This window comes from Trachypithecus francoisi, unplaced genomic scaffold (assembly GCF_009764315.1).
Source record: "Trachypithecus francoisi isolate TF-2019V2 unplaced genomic scaffold, Tfra_2.0 Lachesis_group10, whole genome shotgun sequence".
Taxonomy (NCBI): domain Eukaryota; kingdom Metazoa; phylum Chordata; class Mammalia; order Primates; family Cercopithecidae; genus Trachypithecus; species Trachypithecus francoisi.
In genome coordinates this window covers 30,619,291-30,642,740 of record NW_022681455.1, presented here as the reverse complement: position 1 = coordinate 30,642,740, position 23,450 = coordinate 30,619,291, and the positions used below count along the sequence as shown (strand labels likewise).

Here is a 23,450-nt window from a genome sequence, read left to right as displayed (position 1 = left end):
ATAATGAGTCAAGTTTTCCAAGCGCTCTTGTGATAAAAATAAATACTTTTATTGGTCTGGTTAAAAGATACAAATGACTTGAATCTGATAAGCCTGCTGAATGAATGAATGAATGAATCCATCTGTTATGAGGGTTGGGCTTTGGCTCTTTCCTGTAGTGAGGGAGAAATAACACTTTGAAGATGTGAGACGGGGCTGCGGTCACCAAGGCCTGGTGCTGCGACGTTCCTGCAGGTTTCGAATGAACCTGGCGTTGAGTATGTCCCCACCCACTGTCCAGGACTGGGCTGGTGGAGCCGGGGCCGGGGCCTGTGGAGGAGCTGTGTGCACGGGTTTCTCCCCAGACCCATCCTGTGACAAGGCCTGCTCCTCACTGGCAGACCTGGTAGGTGGGGAGATGGAGACTGGGTTATAGGAATACTAAAGAGAAAATTAAGATTACAGACTCTTCAAGGTCTCGGGCCAGGTTTTAATGTAGGACACATGATGGGTATGAGGCTGGAACCATTAGTGCTATGTCCAAATTTAAAACCTCCCAGAGAACCTGTATTCCAAAGGGAAGTACCAGAGTTGAACCTGTGGGGGAAAGGGGCTTGCAGGATGTAAGGTGGAAGGAATTGTGGGAGGAGCTGGTGTCCAGTTCATACAGTAAGATTTAGGAGTAGGCAATGAAGTGGCTAAGAGTGATGTTAGGGAGTCAGATGGTGGTGGGAGGCTGTTAGGGGAGGGGTTTAGACCTCACCTATTCTTTGTTTCCTGTTCTCCCTGCTTGGAGTCTTGGTTGCCTGTGGAAATACCAGGCATGTGAATGGGAAAGCAGGAGTAGATAGTGAATGTGGCCTACTTGATTTGAGGGTAGGGAGGAGTGAATACTTACCTGTATTGGGGGATGAGGAATTCACCCCCCCATGGTGGCTGTAGCAGCAGCTTTGGGCTACCAGACCTGGGGGAGTCCCCCTGTAGAAGAAATGGGAGATGATGGGGAGGAGGCTACTGGATGAAAGATGGGTGGGTATGTAAGAATCAGAGGAGAGGAGTAAAAGGAATAGCACAGGAACAAAGAGAAGGGGGTAATTATCATTCCTAATGGGTTTTAATCAAAGCTGTGTCCCAGAAAAGGGCAGGGGAAGTTGATTTTATACCCAAGATTTTCTGGAGCGCTTCTGATTTATTGCTCTATTCTTTCTAGTTGAGGTAATGTGTTAAATATATGGCTAGGTGTGATCCACATCATGTCATAAGAACAGACTCACATGTGGTCAAAAATGTGTTGGATCAGGTACTCTGGTGTTTGGTTTGGAAAACAGGGTTACCTTAAGTATAAGATACCTTAGACCAGGCTAGGTGCGGTGGCTTATGCCTGTAATCCCAGCACTTTGGGAGGTCAAGACAGGCGGATCACGCGATCAGATCAAGACCATCCTGGCCAACATGGCGAAACCCCGTCTCTACTGAAAATACAAAAACTAGCTGGGCACAGTGGTGCACTCCTGTAATCCCAGCTACTCGGGAGGCTGAGGCAGGAGAATCGCTTGAACCCAGGAGGTGGAGGTTGCAGTGAGCCAAGATTGTGCCACTGCACTCCAGTCTGGCAATAGAGCAAGACTCCATCTCAAAAAAAAAAAAAAAAAAAAGATTCCTTAGACCAGAGGGAAATAGGAAGTGACAAGCTGAATTTTGAATTTAGGAGGAAAAGGAAGGGGGCCCCTGTAAATAGGGTGACAGATTGTGTTACACTCTCAATGGAGGTAAGGGTTTGTCTTGAGAGAGATCCAGCGGTTTAGTGGAGCAGACGTCAGGTAATCAGAGAGGGAAGAGGAATACAGCAGGCAGGAGGTAATTAGTGGATCCAGAGATGTTGACATCTCGGCAAAGGCTGGCCCAGAGTAAAGGGTAGAAGTCACTAGGGAGAGCTGGAGGTTCCTGGAGGGAATGAGGGAGTAGATACAGAAGCCCACACACAGGGATCCAGCACCTACATGAAAGGAGACACAGAATCTGCAGGAGGACTAACAGTGCAGATGGGGATAGGCAGACACCAGACCCGGGAACTCTGAGGCTCCTGGGTAAAAGATGTGCAGATCTAGAAATGGACGGAGGTCCTGAGGTCCCAGGAAAATAAGGGGTGACGCACAAATGAGGCTGAAACTTTTTTTTTTTTTGTGATTCTTTTTTTCATTGAAAATGTCAATTTAGAAAACACAAAAGAATTCACACTTTATTCAGACAACACTGAGAGGGAGAAGAAAAGGGAAGAGTGAGTAGGGGAGAGGGGGAGATCCGGCTCCCAAGGATTTCAGGAAACACAGTGGGGTACCTGATCTAGCACACATTCAAAGGGTAGGGAGGGGAAGGGATCTAGCTATACTCTGGGCATGGAGCAGGGAAGGTCATCCTTGCTATGGAGAAAAGGAGAGAGGAAGGACAGAGGAAGAGTGGTCCCCCATCTTATCTCGACAGTCTCACAAGACAGGAGTATATCAGCATCTAGCTACCAGGGAGGGATGGATGCAAGAGGGGATTCCAGGATCTAACAGATCCTCGAGACTCTGGATCTACTCTCAAGAAACAACCTCCCTCAGAGAATCTGGATCTGGGGGAAATGGTGGTGTCAGCCAGTCTCCTTTAGAGACCCCAAAGCAACACCAGTTTGGGGTTCCCTGACACCTACACAAAGTGTGGAAATGAAGAGTTTGGCAATGTTGAGTAGATCCCTTTGGGAAGCTGGTAAGTCCCTGTTCTACCTAACTAGACTGCTCTGAAGCAGAGCTTGCTCACTGGCGGCCATTTGCAGGCTCAAAGGGCAAGTGTGGCAGGCAGCACAAAGCAGTATTAGAGCCACCTGTAGACACTAGAGGGAATATGGGGTTTATCCCATGGATAAAATTCCTTAAAAAGTTTCCCTGACACAGGACGCCCTTAGACCTTCCATGGTGTTCTAAAGTTTGACAGCAAGCAAGAGTGTGCTTCTCTAGATAAATGTATGAGCCATCCAACCAAGAGGTTTGGCAACAGATCAGGCTGTCTGTGGGGAAAGTATTCAGAGCCCAAGTTAGGACAGAAGGGGTGCTTTTGTGGTAAGAAAAGCTACAAAGTGTTAGGCAATTTGAGACCCTGACATCCCTATTGTCTAAGAAAGTAGAAGAGGGAATCCTATGGGCTCTGTCAGGTTCCACTGGGTCCTACAGGATGCAATGGAAGAGTGGGTCTGAGGTTCTCAGGGAGGGGGTCTCTGCCCACCCCAGGTCTCCCAGGGAAGGGAGAGGGTAGCTGTCAGTATCGACTCTCCTCAGAGCGGGGAAGGGAGCTGTGGAAGGATGTTATGGATGGGAGGAAGGGAGTGGAGAAATGGGCGGGGGAGGGGGAGAGAGAAAAACAGAGAAGTCAGAGGTGAAGAGAAAGCTAGGGAGAGAAATAAAGGAAATGCCCACTCCCTGCCTGCTGCGATGGACTCTTGGCACACAAGCCAGTGGCTCCCCACTCTGTGTCAGACACTGCCCCTTCCCCAGCAAGTATTAAGCAAAGATTTCCCCAATCTTAGAAGGCTCCATTCCCCTAACTCGATGGATCTTGGTGTCCTTGCTACTGTTCCACACAACTCTCACATTAAAGCCAGGGTCCCCAGGCTCCATATAAGGTCCTATTCTGCTCCTTCACTGTATTTTTTTTCCCAGATCACTTGCACAAATATTTTTCGTGAAAGGTTTCAGGACCTCCCCAATCCACCCATCTTACTGATCCATCTCTCTGATGGATTCAAATTAACCTTTGTTATTTCTAACATCCTCTTTGATAGCTGTGAGGCTCCTTACCCCTTCAACTCCTATTACCTGGTGCGACGACGTTGGGCTGGGCTGCCCCCAGGGTCAGCAGCCAGCAGAAGGCGGGCGGTAGGGTGTGGGGGGCAGAGGCGCAAGGAACGCAGCAGCTCCTGCTCTGGCACAAAGGGGCGGAGGGGACCTCGTTCTGGTGAGTTTCCCAGGCTGCTGGATCGGGGGGGTGGGTGGGCTGGAGGTGTGGCACGGCGAGGGGCCCTGTTTAGGGGCCAAGGAGGCTCCACAGCTACCTTCAAAACTGGGGACAGGGAGAATGAAGAGCAAGACAGAAGAAGAAAAAAGAGGGAAGACAGTCATGACAGTAAAGGTTTGGGTAGAAAAAAAGAGAAATCTGAGTCTTTTTTTTTTTTTCTTTTTTGAGACGGAGTCTCGCTCTGTCACCCAAGCTGGAGTGCAGTGGCACAATCTTGGCTCACTGCAACTTCTGCCTCCCAGATTCAAGCCATTCTCCTGCCTCAGCCTCCCAAGTAGCTGGGATTACAGGCACGTGCCACTGCGCCCAGCTAATTTTTGTATTTTTAGTAGAGACAGGGTTTCACCATGTTGGCCAGGCTGTTCTTGAACTCCTAGACTCAGGCGATCTGCCCGTCTTGGCCTCTCAAAGTGCTGGGATTACAGGCATGAGCCACCACACCTGGCCCAAGAAATCTGAGTCTTTAGAAAGAATGAATCCTTCCCCTGGGTCCCCTGAACATTCTCTTCCCTTGTTGGGTCCCCCAGGCCCAGACACCCAACCCTTGGCCCTCTTACATTCTCGGTCACTAGAGGAGTATGGCTTGATGTCTCCCTCTGCTCTCTTGGGTGGCAGCTTCCTTGCTGGAGCTGGTAGTGGAGGGGACACAGGCAGGGTAAGTGTAAGAAGACATACTTTGCACCCCTTCTCCCAGCCACTAGCCCACAACCCCAAACCTCTGCTCCCTGACACCACAGTTCCTCCTGGGAACTTGCAGGAGCAGCACCGTGGCAATGCCAGCACACCAAAAGGGAATTTGAGTGGAATGTGGAACACTTTTGAGGAGAGCCAGAAGGAGTAGGCCAAACACAGAGCTAGGGAGAAAGATCTAAGGGGAGACTCTGGGGGCCTGGGAGATGCAGGAGAAGGGCAGCAAAGGGGAGCGAGCTCTTACTGTCAGTGGGTGCTGTCACGGCCCCCTGGGATTCTGGGGCAGTGGAATGGTCCCAGCCGGGCCAACAAGGACCCTGGGTTCCTCTGGATGAGATAGACAAAGCCCTTGGTTAATCAGGAATTGCTCTGGAGAGGTCAGGGGAGGTTTGGAAGGAGGCCAGAATCTCTCCTTCCTATACGAAAATGGGAAGAGACTGAAGTTTTATTAGGTTAAAAAAAAAAAAAAAGGATGAGGAGAAAATAAATATGGGCATCTGAAAAGGAGCTATCAGAGTAAACAGGCTGACGTTATGTCCAAAGTTCAGCCTCCCCTTCCTCACTTTTCTCCTTGCTCCCGGCTTTCCCTCTCAAGAGATTCTCTACCATGTATGTGTGGCAAATGAACGACTTCTCAGCAAATTCACTTAAGCTGTATCCACAGCACCCTCCCCTGCAGGCCTGAGTCCTCACCATCCTTGTTGGCCCTCACTCTGTTTCACAGCCTGTGGTTCTGCATGAGCTAAATGGGAGAAGCCTTGGAAACCAAAGCGAGTTGAGGTGCCTCTCAGTGCCTGACACTGTGATGCTCATAGCTGGTTACAGACTGCTCTTTGGATGGTGGTTACTCCCATTCCTGGCCACAGAGCCAGCTCAGGAAGGGGGCTCTTCTGTGCAAGCAAGCACTGTACAGCCGTCAGAAGTTGGTAAGGTGGAGGTGGTGAGGAAGAGGAAGGAGTGGGGCTCTGACTGTCAGTAAATATGTGTGTGTGTGTGTGTGTGTATGGGATGGGGAATCTGGACAGCATTTTAGTGCCTCTGAGGTTTGGTTTCCCCATATCAATTTCATTATCTGGTTGGAAATGTTATAAATTCTGAGTGTTATCTTCTAAAACTAACATTTAAATTTTGGGCCATTTGTATCACTATTTGACTGCAAATGGAAGGGCTGTTTGCACCAGTGTGTCCCTCATTGGCTGACAGAAGCCTGGGATTTACAAAGGAGCCTGACTCTGGCCTATGTTGATGGATCTGAACTAGCAAGAGGGTCCATTGATATCAGTTGTCAAACAGGCTCCCAGTGAGCTTGCTTAGTTAAAAGTCTTGCCAAATATAAAATGCACTGAGCTCCCATGAGGGCAAAGGCAAACAGGCATGACTGCTGGAGGCTTGGGTTGCTTTAGAATTTTCCCAAATTGCCCACAGATGGCACTGTACCCCGTGGTGTCTAGATTAAGTAGCCATCACTGCACTACAGTTCCACCCCTTCAATACAGGCTTTACCAGTGGGCGTGGGATCGACTGCAGCAGCACGAGAGTGTCGAGTTGCCCTCAGAGAGGGAGCAGGGGGCCCTGTGAGGAAGGAAGCGGCGGGATCCCTCAGTGAGGGGCCGGCAGGACCAAAAGTCCAGCTCTTTCCTTTCCCTCACCCCGACTACATGACCAACAAAAGGTGAGAGAACTTACGATGCTGATGAGCAAAGAAGCCTTCAAAGATCACAAAGTTGTTCACCTAGAAGATGAAACAAACAAAATATAATCATGCATCACTTAATGATGGAGATACATTCTGAGAAATACGTCATTGGGTGATTTCATTGTGTGAACATCACAGAGTGTACTTACATAAATCTAGACACTACAGCCTACAACACACCCAGACGATGTTGTACAGCCTATTGCTCCTAGGCTACAAACCTGTACAGCATGTTACTGTACTGAATGCTGGAGGCAATTTTTTTTTTTTTTGAGAGGCAGGGTCTCGCTGTGTTGCCTAGGCTGGAGTGCGGTGGCGCCATCACAGCTCACTGCAGCATCAACCTGGGCTTAAATGATTCTCCCACCTCAGCCTCCCGAGTAGCTAGGACCACAGGTGCGTGCCACCACATCTGGCTACTATTTTTTTTTTTTTTAACTTCTTGTAGAGATGGGGGTCTCACTATGTTGCCCAGGCCGGTCTCAAACTCCTGGGCTCATGCGATCCTTCTGCCTCAGCCTCCCAAAGTCCTGGGATTATAGACATGAGCTACTGTGCTTAGCCAGCTGTAGGCAATTCTAACATAATGGTTCAGCAGATGTATCTATACTTACCTAAACATAGAAAAGGTACAGTAAAGGCCGGGCGCGGTGGCTCACGCCTATAATCCCAGTACTTTGGGAGGCTGAGGCGGGCGGATAATGAGGTCAAGAGATCAAGACCATCCTGGCCAACCAACATGGTGAAAGCCCGTCTCTACTAAAAATACAAAAATTAGCTGGGTGTAGTGGTGCCCGCCTGTAATCCCAGCTACTCGGGAGGCTGAGGCAGGAGAATCGTTTGAACCCTGGAGGCGGAGGTTGCAGTGAGCTGAGATCGTGCCACTACAACCCGGGCGACTGAGCGAGACTTCGTCTCAAAAAAAAAAAAAAAAAAAAAAAAATGCGGCCGGGCACGGTGGCTCAAGCCTGTAATCCCAGCACTTTGGGAGGCTGAGATGGGTGGATCATGAGGTCAGGAGATCGAGACCATCCTGGCTAACACGGCGAAACCCCGTCTCTACTAAAAAATACAAAAAACTAGCCAGGCAAGGTGGCAGGCGCCTGTAGTCCCAGCTACTAGGGAGGCTGATGCAGGAGAATGGCGTAAACCCGGGAGGCGGACCTTGTAGTGAGCTGAGATCCGGCCATTGCACTCCAGCCTGGGCGACAGAGCGAGACTCCATCTCAAAAAAAAAAAAAAAAAAAAGGTACAGTAAAAATATGGTATTATCATCTTATGGGGCCATTGTTACATATGCGGTCTGCTACTGACTGAAATGTCACGATAAGCACATGACTGTATAGCTGTCTGCTGGCCACTCAGCACATACTTAGGTACAGAAACCTGTGTTAGGAAAATCATAGGAGGAGGAACAAAAGCCAACCTTCTCGTCTTTGATAATAGACTCAATAAAAAACTCAGACCCCAAAAGGCTGATCCTAAAGTTCACAAGAAATTGCAAAGGACCTCAAATAGCCAAAGCAATCTTGAAAAAGAACAGACCAGGCATGGTGGCTCACACCTGTAATCCCAGCACTTTGGGAGGCCAAGGCAGGCAGATTGCTTGAGTTCAGGAGTTTGCGACCAGCCCGCAAAACATGGTGAAGCCCCATCTCTACCAAAAATACAAAAACTAGCCAGAACTGGTAGCGCATGCCTGTGGTTCCAGCTGCTCAGGGGGCTGGGGTAGAAGGATTGCTGGAGGTTGCAGTGAACCAAGATTGCTCCACTGCACTGCACTCCACCCTGGGTGACAGAGTGAGACCCCGTCTCAAAAAAGAAAAAAGAGAAACCAAAGCTGGAGAATTGACACTTCCTGATTTCAAAACTTACTACAAAATTATGGTAATCAAAACTGTGGTAGTGGCCTAAGGATCAACATATTGATCAAAGGAATGGATTGAGAATCCAGAAATAAACCCATATATCTCTGGTCAATTGACTTTTGACAAGGGTGCCAAGACAATTCAATGGGAAAAGAACAGCCTCTTCAACGAGTGGTGGTTGGACAACTGAATATCACGTGCAAGATTATTAATTTTGATCTCTACACCTCATACCATAGGCAAAAACTAACTTAAGAGATCAAAGACCTAAATGTAAAAGCTAAAACTGGCCAGGTGCGGTGGCATGTCTGTAATCCCAGCACTTTGGGAGGCCGAGGCGGGTGGATCATGAGGTCAGAAGTCTGAGACCAGTCTGGCCAACATGGTGAAACCCCGTCTCTACTAAAAATACAAAAATGAGCTGGGTGTGGTGGCGCATGCCTGTAATTCCAGCTACTCAGGAGGCTCAGGCATGAGAATTGCTTGAGCCTGGGAGGCGGAGGTTGCAGTGAGCCTGAGATGTGTCACTGCACTCCAGCCTGGGCCACAGAGTGAGACTCCGTCTCAAATAAATTAATGAATAAAATAAATAAAAGCTAAAATTATGAATTATTAGAATGAAACAGGGGGAAGTCTTCTTGACCTTGGGTTAGGCAAGTTTCTTTTTTTGTTGTTTGTTTTAGATGGAGTCTTGTTATGTTGCTAGGCTGGAGTGCAGTGGCACAATCTTGGCTCACTGCAACCTCCGCCTCCCAGGTTCAAGCGATTCTCCTGCCTCAGCCTCCTAAGTAGCTGGAACTACAGGCATGCGCCACGAAGCCCAGCTAATTTTTTGTACTTTTAGTAGAGATGCAGTTTTAGCATGTTGGCCAGGATGGTCTTGATCTCTTGACCTCATGATCTGCCCACCTCAGCCTCCTAAACTGCTGGGATTACAGGCATGAGCCACTGCACCCAGTTGGCAGGTTTTCTTTTTTTTTGAGACGGCGTCTTGCTCAGTCACCCAGGCTGGAGTGCGGGGGTACGATCTTGGCTCACTGCAAGCTCCGCCTCCGGGTTCACGCCATTCTCCTGCCTTAGCCTCCCAAGTAGCTGGGGCTACAGGCGCCGGCCACTACGCCCAGCTAATTTTTTTGTACTTTTAGTAGAGACAGGGTTTCACCGTGTTAGCCAGGATGGTCTCGATCTCCTGACCTCGTGATCCGCCCGTCTCGGCCTCCCAAAGTGCTGGGATTACAGGCGTGAGCCACTGCGCCTGGCTGGCAAGTTTCTTAAATATGACACCAATGCACAAGAAACAAAAGAAAAAGATAAACTCTACTCCATCAAAATAAAAATCTTTCAGGAGTTCAAGACCAGCCTGGCCAACATGGCGAAACCCCGTCTCTACTACAAATATAAAAATCAGCCGGGTATGGTGGTGCACACCTGTAGTCCGAGCTACTCAGGAGGCTGAGGCAGAAGAATCACTTGAACCCAGGAGGTGGAGGTTGCGGTCAGCTGAGATCGTGCCACTGTACTCCAGCCTGGGAGACAAAGTGAGACTCTGTCTCAAAAAAAATAAAAGTAAAAATAAATAAATAAATAAAATAAAAATCTAATGCTTCATTTTTCACTAAGAAAGTGAAAAGACAGGCCAGGCGTGGTGGCTCACGCCTGTAATTCCAGCACTTTGGGAGGCCGAGGCAGGTGGATCACGAGGTCAGGAGATCGAGACCATCCTGGCTAACATGGTGAAACTCTATCTCTACTAAAACTACAAAAAAAAAAGAAAAAAAAAAAAATTAGCTGGGCATGGTGGCGAGTGCCTCTAGTCCCATCTACTTGGGAGGCTAAGGCAGGAGAATGCTGTGAACCCAGGAGGCGGAGCTTGCAGTGAGCAGAGATCGCGCCACTGCACTCCAGCCTGGGCAACAGAGTGAGACTCCGTCTCAAAATAAATAAATAAATAAATAAAATTAAAAATGCAGCAGGGTTCCAAGGGGTGGGTAAAGTCAGGGGAAGACATGCTGGAGGCCAGGATGCTACTTTGGTAACCAGCAACTATTAATTTTAGAGTTACTTTATTATATTTTCACATTTAATTTGGCCTTCACAACAATCCTGGAAGTCACTATTTGAAAGATGGGGGGAAGCCAGGCGCGGTGGCTCACGCCTGTAATCCCAGCACTTTGGGAGACTGAGGTGGGCGGATCACGAGGTCAGGAGATGGAGACTATCCTGGTTAACACGGTAAAACCCCGTCTCTACTAAAAAGACAAAAAAAAAAATTAGCCGGGCGTGGTGGCAGGAACCTGTAGTCCCAGTTACTTGGGAGGCTGAGGCAGGAGAATGGCGTGAACCCAAGAGACGGAGCTTGCAGTGAGCCGAGATTGTGCCACTGCACTCCAGAATGGGCGACAGAGCGAGACTCCATCTCAAAAAAAAAAAAAAAAAGAAAGATGGGGGGAAATACAGCCTTGGAGACATGGCTTTGCTTGGCCAATGCTAAGTAGGTACAAGTGGCAGGGCTGGGCCTCAACTTTCAGACTTCTGATTCCAGTTGCAGTGTTTCAGCCAGGAAAATAGTGTAGTCATTAAGAGTTTACTCGGGGCCGGGTGCAGTGGATCACGCCTGTAATCCCAACACTTTGGGAGGCCAAGGTGGGTGGATCACTTGAGGTCAGGAGTTCGAGACCCTGTCTCTACTAAAAATACAAAAATTAGTTGGGCATGGTGGCATGCGCCTGTAATCTTAGCTACTCAGGAGGCTGAGGCAGGAGAATCGACTGACCCCAGGAGGGAGAGGCTGTAGTGAGCTGAGATTGTACCACTGCACTTCAGCCTGGGTGACAGGTGAGACTCCATCTCAAAAAAAAAAAAGAGTTTACTGGGGGCTGGGCATGGTAGTTCATGTGGATAGCTTGAGCCCAGGAGTTCAAGACCAGCCTGGGCAATATAGCAAGACCTCATCTCTAGAAAAATATTTTTAAAAATTAGCCATGCATGAGCTGGGCGCAGTGGCTCATGCCTATAATCCCAGCACTTTGGGAGGCCAAGGCAGGCGGATCACGAGGTCAGGAGATCAAGACCATCCTGGCTAACACAGTGAAACCCCATCTCTACTAAAAATACAAAAAATTAGCCAGGCGTGGTGGCGGGTGCCTGGAGTACCAGCCACTTGGGAGGCTGAGGCAGCAGAATGGCATGAACCTGGGAGGCAGAGCTTGCAGTGAGCCAAGATCGCGCCACTGCACCCCAGCCTGGGCGACAGAGTGAGACTCCGTCTCAAAAAAAAAAAAAAAAACAAATTAGCCAGGCATGGTGGCTCACACCTATAGTCCCAGCTACTTGGGAGGCTGAGGTGGGAAGATCTCTTTTTTTTTGAGACAGAGTCTCGCTCTGTTGCCAGGCTGGACTGCAGTGGCAAGATCTCAGCTCACTGCAACCTCCACCTCCTGGGTTCAAGCGATTCTTCTGCCTCAGTTTCCTGAATAGCTGGGACTACAGGCATGTGCCGCCACATCCAGCTAATTTTTGTATTTGTAGTAGAGACAGGGTTTCACCATGTTGGCCAGGATGGTCTTGATCTCTTGACCTCATGATCCGCCCGCCTTGACCTTCCAAAGTGCTGGGGTTATAGGGGCGAGCCACTGCCTACGGCCTTTTTTTTTTTTTTTTTTTTAAACACAGAATCGCCCAAGCTGGAGTGCAGTGGTGTCATCTCGGCTCCCTGCAACCTCCACCTCCCAGGTTCAAGCTCTTCTCCTGTCTCAGCCTCCTGAGTAGCTGGGATTATAGTCACGTGCCACCACACCCAGCTAATTTTTGTATTTTTAATAGAGATGGGGTTTCGCCATGTTGGCCAGGCTGGTAGGGAAGATCTCTTGAGCTTAGGAGGTAGAGACTGCAGTGAGCCATGATGTTGCCACTGCACTCCAGCCTAGGCAACAAAGCAAGACCTTGCCTCAAAAAGAAAAAAAAAAAAGTTCACTGGGTGCAAATGGCTATGGGTTCAAATGTGTACTCTACTATTTACTGGCTGTGTGAATTTGGTTAAGTCACTAATTTGTATAAACCCAAAATAGGTTTAATAATAGTACCTACCTCAAAAAGATGTGCAAGAATCCACTGAGATGATGCATATAGATATCACATAGAGCCCATGAAATGTGAGTTGTTATTTACACTCTACACTGCTCTGGCCTTACATGTTAACTGGGTAATGTATTTCATATCAAATATTGTGCTCCAGGGCCAGGTGTGGCGGCTCATGGCTGTAATCGTAGCATTTTGGGAGACCGAGGTGGGCGGATCACTTCAGGTCAGAAGTTAGAGACATCTGGTCAACATGGCGAAACCTCATCAACACAAAAATTAGCCAGGTGTGGTGGTGGGCACCTGTAATCCCAGCTACTCAGGAGGCTGAGGCAAGAAAATTGCCTGAACCCAGGAGGCAGAGGTTCCAGTGAGGCGAGATTGTGCCACTGCACTCCAGCTTGGGCAACAGAGTGAGACTCTGTCTCAAAAAAAAAAAAAAAAAAAAAAAAAATCGTGTGCTCCTTCCACTGCTCTCTGCTGCCTCTTAATGGAAAAATATACTGTAGGAAGACCCTGCCTATCCCTTGCCTTGACCTTGCTGTAATGTCTACCAACCCATCCCCATCCTCCCCCAACAAGCACATGCTCAGCACTCCAACCACACCATACTGCTTGTAGTACCCTGAAAGGTGGTTTATTTTTATTTATTTACTTACTTATTTTGAGACAGCATCTCACTCTTGTCGCCCAGGCTGGAGTGCAGTCGCGCGATCTCAGCTCACTGCAAGCTCCGCCTCCCAAGTTCACCCCATTCTCCTGCCTCAGCTTCAGAGTACCTGGGACTACAAGCACCCGCCACCACGCCCAGCTAATATTTTTTGTATTTTTAGTAGAGATAGGGTTTCACTGTGTTAGCCAGGATGGTCTCAATCTCCTGACCTCATGATCCACCTGCCTCAGCCTCCCAAAGTGCTGGGATTACAGGCGTGAGCCACCGCGCCTGGCCTGAAAGGTAGTTTAATACCTTTCTGCCTTTGTTCATGCCAGTTCTCTACATAAAAGGCACTTTAGCCTTTTGTCCACCTGACAAACACTTGCCTTTCAAGATCAGACATGTCGTCTTTCTTTACCCAACCCCCAGCCCAAGGTAGCACTCAAATCCATGTCCTTATGCCTCCTCTGTAATCACATCTATCAAATCATGTTACAATGTTGCAATGTACATTACATGTACAATGTCCATGTTCCTATCCAAGGCTAACTTGTCAACCAAATCCCAACCCCTCCTGCCCACTCAATGACATCACTTCAACAGTTCTCCCCACTTTCTCTGACATAGTAATAATATTTTTTCTCTATAGAATCATTCTAATGCTATTTGTTCTCCCATCTGAAAAGGATCAACTCTTTTGATTCACTTCACCCTCCAGCTCTTGCTCTATTTCTATTCCTCTTAAAGCAGGATTTTAAAAAGTGGCTTATTCTTGCTGCATTCCTAGCTTCTCAGTCTACAAGACCCACTGCATCCAGGCTTCCACACACCACTGCACCAAAACTGCTCATCAAGATCACCAATGGCCTAAGGCAGATAAATCCAATAGTAACTTCTCAGACCTCTTTGCTCCTTGATCAGCAGCATTTGACCCAGTAAACTATTCCTTCCTCCTGGAAACACTTTGTTCAGTGGCCTTTCAGGTCACCTTACTTTTCAATTTTCTTTTCTTTTTGAGATGGAGTTTCACTTTTGTTGCCCAGGCTGGAGTGCAATGGCATGATCTCGGCTCACTGCAACCTCTGCCTCCCAGGTTCAAGTGATTCTCCTGCCTCAGCCTCCCAAGTAGCTGGGATTACAGGCATGAGCCACCTCACCTGGCTAATTTTGTATTTTTAGTAGAGATGGGGTTTCACCATGTTGGTCTTGAACTCCTGACCTCAGGTGATCCACCCAACTTGACCTCTCAAAGTGCTGGGATTACAGGTATGAGCCACCACACCCGGCCTCAGTTTTCATCTACTTGACTAGTCACTCTGTGGTTGCATTTGCTGGTCTTCTCTTCCTTCACTTCTTTTTGTTGCTGTTAGAACAACTCAGCAAAATAAAATTTGGGTTTATTGTTGGACAATATTGTTTCACGCATACATCAAATAGGCCTAAATAAATAAATAAGCAGCTATTTCATAGACAAAAAAGGCAAATAAATGAAACATTTTATCTTTGGTCTTTTTAACCATCTCACACAAACCAACTGTGTATGGTACAGCTAACTACATACACTAAAAAAGCTACTGGAATGCTCAGAATAAGACTCTTTTTTTGTTCTTTTTTAAGCAAGGTTTTTTTCCTCCTTTGAGATTATAATGAGCATGGTCATACCACAAGTAAAGTCAGAAGTAAGACAGAGAACCCTCCAAAGGCTGGCTTGGTCATCTGAGATCATTAAAAATGACTGACCTGGCCTGGCGTGGTGGCTCACGCCTGTAATTCTAACACTTTGGGAGGCTGAGGTGGGCGGATCACAAGGTCAGATCGAGACCATCCTGGCCAACCTGGTGAAACCCTGTCTCTGCTAAAAATACAAAAATTAGCTGGGTGTGGTGGCGGGTGCCTGTAATCCCTGCTACTCAAGAGGCTGAGGCAGGAGAATCGCTTGAACCCGGGAGGCGGAGCTTGCGGTGAGCCAAGATCGCACCACTGCACTCCAGCCTGGTGACAGAGCTAGCCTCCATCTCAAAGAAATAATAAAAAAAAAAACCTAACAATATGTACAAAAATATAAAATGTAAATAAAAAATACAAACTTCCTTTTTTTTTTTTTTTTTTTTTTTTTGAGACGGAGTCTCGCTCTGTCGCCCAGGCTGGAGTGCAGTGGCCGGATCTCAGCTCACTGCAAGCTCCACCTCCCAGGTTTACGCCATTCTCCTGCCTCAGCCTCCCGAGTAGCTGGGACTACAGGCGCCCACCACCTCACCCGGCTAGTTTTTTTTTTTTAGTAGAGACGGGGTTTCACTGGGTTAGCCAGGATGGTCTCGATCTCCTGACCTTGTGATCCGCCCGTCTCGGCCTCCCAAAGTGCTGGGATTACAGGCTTGAGCCACCGCACCTGGCCACAACTTCTTGAAGTCCTTGGTGGTGATCTCGGAGCTTGTGTCCACAACTGCGTCTGACATGGTGGAGCACAGCGGTGATCCGATGCAAGGGATTAAGAAGAAAGCAAGAGTTTGGGGACTATGTCGATTAAGCTGCCAGACTGTGAGACAGCAGAGGAAGCGCATGGCGGAGGTGGCTGCCATGAGCAGGACACCGAACCAGGAACAATGCAAAGATGGCTTTTCAGAGCAGCCAGTTGGGGGTCCTCACTTCTTAAAGAGGGCCCAAGGGGAGGGCCCAAAGGGGCAGCTTCTTTTTTTTTTTTTTTCTTTTTTTTTTTTTTTGAGGCGGAGTCTCGCTCTGTCGCCCGGACTGGAGTGCAGTAGCCGGATCTCAGCTCACTGCAAGCTCCAAGGGGCAGCTTCTTTTTTTTTTTTTTCGAGACAGAGTCTCGCTCTGTTGCCCAGGCTGGAGTGCAGTGGCCCGATCTTGGCTCACTGCAAGCTCCGCCTCCCGGGTTCATGCCATTCTCCTGCCTCAGCCTCCCGAGTAGCTGGACAGGCGCCCACCACCACACCTGGCTAATTTTTTTTGTATTTTTAATAGAGATGGGGTTTCACTGTGTTAGCCAGGATGGTCTTGATCTCCTGACCTCATGATCCACCCGCCTTGGCTTCACAAAGTGCTGGGATTACAGGCGTGAGCCACCGTGCCTGGCCAGGGTAGCTTCTCTATCTATAATTTTTCTATGGTGATTACATCCTGTCTCTTTGCTTTAAATACCAGATGTATGCTGAAAATGCTCCTCCCCAAACCTCCTCCCTGATCTCCAGGGAAGTATCCAACTGTCTACTCAAACCTGGACATATCACAGACATCTCCAATTAACATATTAAAAATGTACTCCTAATATTTTCCTCCAAAGCTGGTCTACCTACCATCTGTTAAAGCAACTTCATTCTTCCAGCTGCTCAGACTCTGGGGTTGTCCTAAAGTCCTCTTTCTCCACATACAATCTGTCAGAAAATCTTACTTGCTTTACCTTCAGAGTTTTTAAAATTTGACCACTCTTTACCCTCACTACTGCTACCACCTTGGTCTGAGCCACCACCATTTTTCACCAGGATTGTTGCTGGCTAATTAGTTTACTTGCTTCTACTCTTGCTCCCTTATTGCCTTTTCTTTCTTTCTTTTTCTTTCTTTTTTTGATAGGGTCTTACTCTGTTGCCAGGCTGGAGTGCAATGGTGCGATCTCAGCTCACTGCAACCTCCACCTCCTTGGTTCAAGCAATTCCCCTGCCTCAGTCTCCTGAGTAGCTGGGATTACAGGTGCGTACCACCATGCCCGGCTAATTTTTTTTGTATTTTTAGTAGAGACAGGGTTTCACCATGTTGGCCAGACTGGTCTTGAAGTCCTGACCTCAGGCAATCCACCTGCCTCTGCCTCCCAAAGTGCTAGGATTACAGGTGTGAGCCACTGCGTCCGGCTATTGCCTGTTCTTAACAGCCAAAGTGATCTTGTTAAAAAAGAAAAAATCAAGATCACAGCCAAAGTGATCTTTTTTTTTCTTTGATGGAGTCTCGCTCTGTTATCCATACTGGAGTGCAATAGCGTGATCTCAGCTCACTGCAACCTCTGCCTCCTGGGTTCAAACGATTCTCCTGCCTCAGCCTCCCAAGTAGCTGGGACTACAGGTAGCCCACCACCACACCCAGCTAATTTTTGTATTTTTAGTAGAGATGGGGTTTTACCATATTGGCTAGGCTGGTCTCGAACTCCTGACCTTGTGATCTGCCCGCCTTGGCCTCCCAAAGTGCTGCGATTACAGGCATAAGACACCACGCCTGGCTCTTTTTTTTTTTTTTTTTTTTAGGAGTCTTGCTCTGTTGCCTAGGCTGGAGTGCAGTGGTACAATTTCAGCGGCTCAATGCAACCTCTGCCTCCTGGTTCAAGTGATTATCCTGCCTCAGACTCCCAAGTAGCTGGGATTACAGGCACCTGCCACCACACCCAGCTAATTTTTGTATTTTCAGTAGAGACCTCAGGTGATCTGCCCACCTCGGCCTCCCAAAGTGCTGGGATACAGGTGTGAGTCACCACCCCTGGCCTGATCTTATTTTTTACTTAAAATAAAAGCCAGTGTTTGCAGTAGCCTATAAGGCCCTTCCTTCCCCATTACCTCTCTGATCTCATCTCCTACCATACTCCTCCACTCACTCATGCTGCTCTGGACACAGCCCATTTGCTCTTTCAGGTACACTCCCACCTCACAGCCATACACTGGTGGTACTTTCTGTCTGGGATGCTCTCTCTCCAGATATTTCTTGGCTCTTATTTTTTTTTTAATTTTTTTTATTTTTTGAAACAGAGTCTCACTTTGTTACCCAGGCTGGAGTGCAGTGGTACCATTTCGGCTCACTGCAGCCGCCACCCGGGCTTAAGCAATCCTCCTGCCTCAGACCCTCAAGTAGCTGGGACCACAGGTGCTTGCCACCACACCTGGCTAATTTTTTTTTTTTTTCGTAGAGATGGGGTTTCACCATGTTGCCTAGGCTAGTCTCAAACTCCTGGGCTCAAGTGATCCACCTACCTCGGCCTCTCTAAGTACTAGGATTGCAGGTGTAAACCCCTGCATCCAGCCTTGGTTTTTATTCTTACTTCATTTATTGCTCAAATGACACTTTCTCAGTGATGATCCCCTTTCAACCTGCAGTCCCACATACTCCCATGCCCACCTTACTTGAGTATTCCCAAACCCTTACTTGCTCTCATTTTTCCAGAGCACTTATTAACCATATTCTTGTCTATTATGTTTGTCTCTCCAGCTAGAATGTAAGCTCCACCACTAAGACAGGGACTTTTGTCTGTTTCTTTCTTTTTCTTTTTTGTTCCAAGACAGAGTCTCGCTTTGTCCCCCAGGCTGGAGTGCTGCAGCACGATCTCGGCTCACTGTAACCTCCGCCTCTGGGGTTCAAGCGATTCTCCTGCCTCAGCCTCCTGAGTAGCTGGGATTACAGGCACACGCCATCATGCCCGGTTAATTTTTATATTTTTAGTAGAGACAGGGTTTCACTATGTTGAACAGGCTGATCTCGAACTCCTGATATAAGGTGATCCACCTGCCTTGGCCTTCCAAAGTGCTGGGATTACAGGTGTGAGCCACCATGCCTGGCCCTTTTTCTTTTTTTTTTTTTTTTTGAGATGGCGTCTCACTCTGTTGCTCAGGCTGGAGTGCAGTGGTGCAATCTCAGCTCACTGCAAACTCTGCCTCCTGGGTTCAAGTGATTCTCCTGCCTCAGCCTCTTGGGTAGCTGGGATTACAGGCACCCGCCACCATGTCTCGCTAATTTTTGTTTTTTTTTTTTTTTTTAGACGGAGTTTCACTGTTGTTTGCCCAGGCTAGAGTGCAATGGCATGATCACGGCTCGCTGCAACCTTCGCCTCCCAGGTTCAAGCGATTCTCCTGCCTCAGCTTCCCTAGTAGCTGGGATTATAGGCATGTGCCACCACGCCCGGCCAATTTTGTATTTTTAGTAGAGACAGGGTTTCTCCGTGTTGGTCAGGCTGGTCTCGAACTCCCGATCTCAGGTGATCCGCCTGCCTCCACCTCCCAAAGTGCTGGGATTACAGGCGTGAGCCACTGCATCCGGCTAATTTTTGTATTTTTAATACAGACGGGGTTTTACCATGTTGACCCGGCTGGTCTTAAACTGCTGACCTCAAGTATTTGCCCATATCAGCCTCCCAAAGTGCTGGGATTACAGGCGTGGGCCATCACACCATACCTGGCCTTTTGTTTTTGTTTTTATTTTTGGAGACAGGGTCTCTCTCTGTTGCCCAGGCTGTAGTGCAGTGGCGCAATCGTGGCTCACTGCAACCTCTGCCTCCCAGGCTTAAGTGATTCTCCCATTTCAGCCTCCCAAGTAGCTAGGACTATAGGCACGTACCACTATGCCTGGCTAAATTTTTTTTTCTATATTTTTTGTAGAGACAGGGTTTCGCCATGTTGCCCAGGCTGTTGTCTGTTTCATTGAGTAAAGCATTCCTAGTGCCCAGAACGCTGCCAGGCACTCAATGTTTATTGGATGAATGGGTAGCATTAGTAACATTTTGCTGCACTTAGTTATAAACAAGACCTCCTTCCCCATATTAGGCCAAAGTTCCATGAGGACAGGGAATGCATATTATTCTGGACCCTTAATAAATACTGACCAGATGAGTAATGGACTGTGAAAACAAGGCAGTCAAAATGAGCTGGTTATATTTGGGTTGAAAATTAGTCATAAGGGGCCAGGCGCGGTGGCTCACACCTGTAATCCCAGCACTTTGGGAGGCCGAGGTGGGCAGATCATAAGGTCAGGAGATCTAGACCATCCTGGCTAACACGCTGAAACCCAATCTCTACTAAAAATACAAAAAATTAGCTGGGTGTGGTGGCGGGCACCTGTAGTCCCAGCTACAGGGGGAGTTAAGGCAGGAGAATGGCGTGAACCCGGAAGTCGGAGCTTGCAGTGAGTTGAGATCGCATCACTGCGCTCCAGCCTGGGCGACAGAGCGACTCCATCTTAAAAAAAAAATAAAAAAGTCGTAAGGGTCGGGTGCAGTGGCTCATGCCTGTAATCCCAGCACTTTGGGAGGCCGAGGTGGGCAGATCACTTGAGGCCATGAGTTCAAGACCAGTCTGACCAACGTGGTGAAACCCAATATCTACTAAAAATACAAAAATTAGCTGGGCATGGTGGCGCATGCTTGTAATCCCTACTACTGAGGAGGCTGAGGCATGAGAATCACTTGAACCCCAGAAGTGGAGATTGCAGTGAGCTGTGATTGCGCCACTGCAATCCAGCCTGGGTGATACACAAAAAAAAAAAAAAAAAAAAAAAAGAAGAAGGAAAGAAAAAGAAAAATTCGGTGTAGGAAACAACTTGTGGTAAATAATCAAAATAAATCTGGGTACAGTGGCTCATGCCTGTAATCCCAGTACTTTGGGAGGCTGAGGCAGGTGGATCTCTTGAGCCTAGGAATTCAAGACCATCCAGTGCAACATAGTGAGACCTCATCTCTACAAAAAATAAAATATTAGTCAGGCATGGTGGTGCATGCCTGTAGTCTCAGCTACTCAGGAGGCTGAGGCAGAAATATCGCTTGAGCCAGAAGTTGGGCTGCAGTGAGCCAAGATCCTGCCACAGCACTCCAGCCTGGGCAACAGCAGGAGACTCTGCCTCAAAGAAAAAAAAAAAAAAAAGCCAGACACAGTGGCTCACACCTGTAATCCCAGCATTTTGGGAGGCCAAGGCGGGTAGATCACAAGGTTAGGAGTCCGTGACCAGCCTGGCCAATATGGTGAAACCCCGTCTCTACTAAAAATACAAAAATTAGCTGGGTGTGGTGGCAGATGCCTGTAGTACCAGCTACTCGGGAGGCTGAGGCAGAATTGCTTGAACCTAGGAGGTGGAGGTTGCAGTTAGCTGAGATTGCGCCACCGCACTCCAGCCTGGGCGACACAGTGAGGCTCCATCTCAAAAAAAAAAAAAAAAAAAGTCTCAAAATAGACGAGAAAGAAGTCACTACAGGATGAAAGATGGTACAACAAGACAAAGAGCCTGGTTGTAGAAAATGAAACCTATGGGCCGGGCGCGGTGGCTCACGCCTGTAATCCCAGCACTTTGGGAGGCCGAGGCGGGCGGATCACGAGGTCAGGAGATAGAGACCATCCTGGCTAACACGGTGAAACCCCGTCTCTACTGAAAAATACAAAAAAACTAGCCGGCGAGGTGGCGAGCGCCTGTAGTCCCAGCTACTCAGGAGGCTGAGGCAGCAGAATGGCGTAAACCCAGGAGGCGGAGCTTGCAGTGAGCTGAGATCTGGTCACTGCACTCCAGCCTGGGTGACAGAGCGAGACTCTGTCTCAAAAAAAAAAAAAAAGAAAATGAAACCTATGTGATAGGAAATAAGTCACTACTTCTTTGCCATAAATAATAAATTCAATGGGAATGCTCAGTGGGGATCTATTCTCTGAAACTTCTAACCTGTGGCACTGTGGTCTCCAGATTGTAGTGTTTATTCAGGAATTTCAGCAGCTTCTGTGAGGGTCGGTCAATGGCGAGTTGGTGCGGTTCCACTCGCTCCTTCTGCAGGGAACAGGAGACTCAGGGTAGGAGGAAGTATGGGGAAAGCATGCCAACAGGAAGCCACAAGCCTGGGAAGGGAATAGGAGGACATAGGAATGCGGGGGGTGGGAGGCAGGGCTTCTGGAAGGGCTCATGGCAAAGGAGTCCCTAGTTTGGATGAACCAGTGAAGAGGTAAGTGATACCTGCAACATATACTGGAAGAGTTCTCGCCCATGGCCATGGCGTTGCACAGACTCATGGATATAAAAGTCCAGGATGCAAAGTGGTTCTACCTCATTATGAGCCTCACGATCATCCTAAGAGAGAAACAATAAAAATGTTTTAGGACCCCCGGCATCTCTGCTGCCCCCTAACCTCCAGCACTTTTGTTCTCAAGAACCAAGGTATACGAACTCCTGGCTTCCAATAACACTCACCAGTACAAAGAGCTTCTTGTATCCAACTTTGATGAAACCAATAACGGCTCCTTTTCCAGCCCTGTAGAACGGGGAAAATAATGAACAGGCTAGTGGTAACTATCTGTAAGAAATAGTCAAAGATGGGGGAAGGGCTGAGGGAGGAAGGAATTAAGTATGGGATGGAAGAGAATGTGGCACTCACGGTCGGCCGGAACTGTCTTTGAGAATATAAACAACATGGCGGTTACTCTGCATCCTTGATGCACTAGTGATGGGAGCGGAAAGATTCTGGGCCTGCAGGGAAGATTAAGTCAGACTTTCTGCAAGTCCCTCCAAAGGACCCAGGCCTCCCTTATCTACCATCCCCACAGAGGTCCTCCCTTTACTCCATCTAAAAACTCTCCAGTACCTTGGCAGAAGCCTTGCCCAGTTCATCTATAATGGTCATAATTTGCTGCTGTAGATCAACACTAGAGAAAGAGAAGAAATAAAAGAGTCAGATACTCACTGAATTAACGGGTCCTGGGCAGTCAGTCCTGGGAACCTGGGCCACAATTCTAACCAAGGTTTAACACTGAACGTTCCCTGCCTTTGCCTGGAAGTCTCCCAATCTGATTTCCCACCCCACGCTTCTGAAACCCAAACTTCTGTCACACCTTTCAAGGTGGTACACTCCCTCCTCCCTTAAGGTTATTGTGAGGAAGCAGAAAGGCCGGGTCAACCACATCCTTTGGTTGGGACATTTTGGGCCGGGGTGAAAGGTCACAGATCCAAGCGCTGATCAATCCCACTAGGCCCAGGGTCAGAGGTCACCAAAAAGGCCAGGACATCAAAAGGAGCGATCACTAGTCAGTGAGAAGGGGGCGTGGTGCCTGGACCAGGTTTGGAGAGGAACCGGGAGAAAAGGGACAGGGGGTGGGTTTGAGCTGTCACCGGGCCGGCGTTGTGGTTCCGGGTCGGCGGGCTGGGGGCCTCAGGTGCTGGTCCAGCACCGTGATCCGCTCCGGGAACAGCGCGTCCACATCGAACGGGAACTCCATGGCCCATTGTGCGCGGTTGGACCCGCCCCACACGACGTCACTTCCGCCCCTCCCTTCGCCGCACTGCCTCTCCGAGTCTTTATTTCCAGGAGCCCCGCCTGTAGACCATGCCCTAGCGTCCTGGCAACTGCTAGGGCACCCTTTTTTTTTTTTTTTTTTTTGCCAAACCAGCTGTATCCCTAGCAGTGCCACTCATTCCCATCTCTGCATCCCACGGCAGTGAGTGCCATGGCAACGCAGTCTTCCTAGGCCCAGTGTGTCACTGTCTAACCTTTTAGCCCCTCAGTGAAGTGGGCTATGCTGTGAATGTGGAATGGGGACCCACAAAGGCATCTTGACAGAGTGGCACTACTGCCCATCCCCAGCTTCTAGTCCCAGGCGTCACTGGCAAGGATGGCTTAAGCCTGACCACTCATCTCCCCACAGCACCACCCAACTGCTTATATGAAAAGAACATCACTCAGCCCACCCCCACTAATGGTATTCAT

At 48.5% G+C, this 23,450-nt stretch overlaps 1 protein-coding gene across 10 annotated transcripts; it reads right to left on the bottom strand.

The window, feature by feature from the left end:
• Positions 1-25: 25 nt before the first annotated feature.
• Positions 26-23,400, bottom strand: ATAT1 (alpha tubulin acetyltransferase 1). 10 transcript variants are annotated; one of them, XM_033219624.1, is made up of 13 exons: positions 22,856-23,400; positions 22,332-22,392; positions 22,125-22,216; positions 21,941-22,001; positions 21,707-21,820; positions 21,422-21,523; positions 6,406-6,451; positions 6,223-6,291; positions 4,587-4,658; positions 3,831-4,074; positions 878-957; positions 743-785; positions 28-382 (listed from the first exon to the last, which is right to left on the bottom strand). In XM_033219624.1, the coding sequence occupies exons 1-13, from the start codon at positions 22,960-22,962 to the stop codon at positions 202-204; spliced, it is 1,272 nt and encodes a 423-aa protein (XP_033075515.1). In that variant the 5' UTR covers positions 22,963-23,400; the 3' UTR covers positions 28-201. The 10 variants fall into 10 exon arrangements, 8 of the variants coding, with proteins under 8 accessions (XP_033075511.1, XP_033075512.1, XP_033075514.1 ...); XM_033219625.1 differs by having other exon boundaries at positions 22,579-22,974; XM_033219620.1 differs by having other exon boundaries at positions 26-382; positions 743-957.
• Between the last annotated feature and the right edge of the window lie 50 nt (positions 23,401-23,450).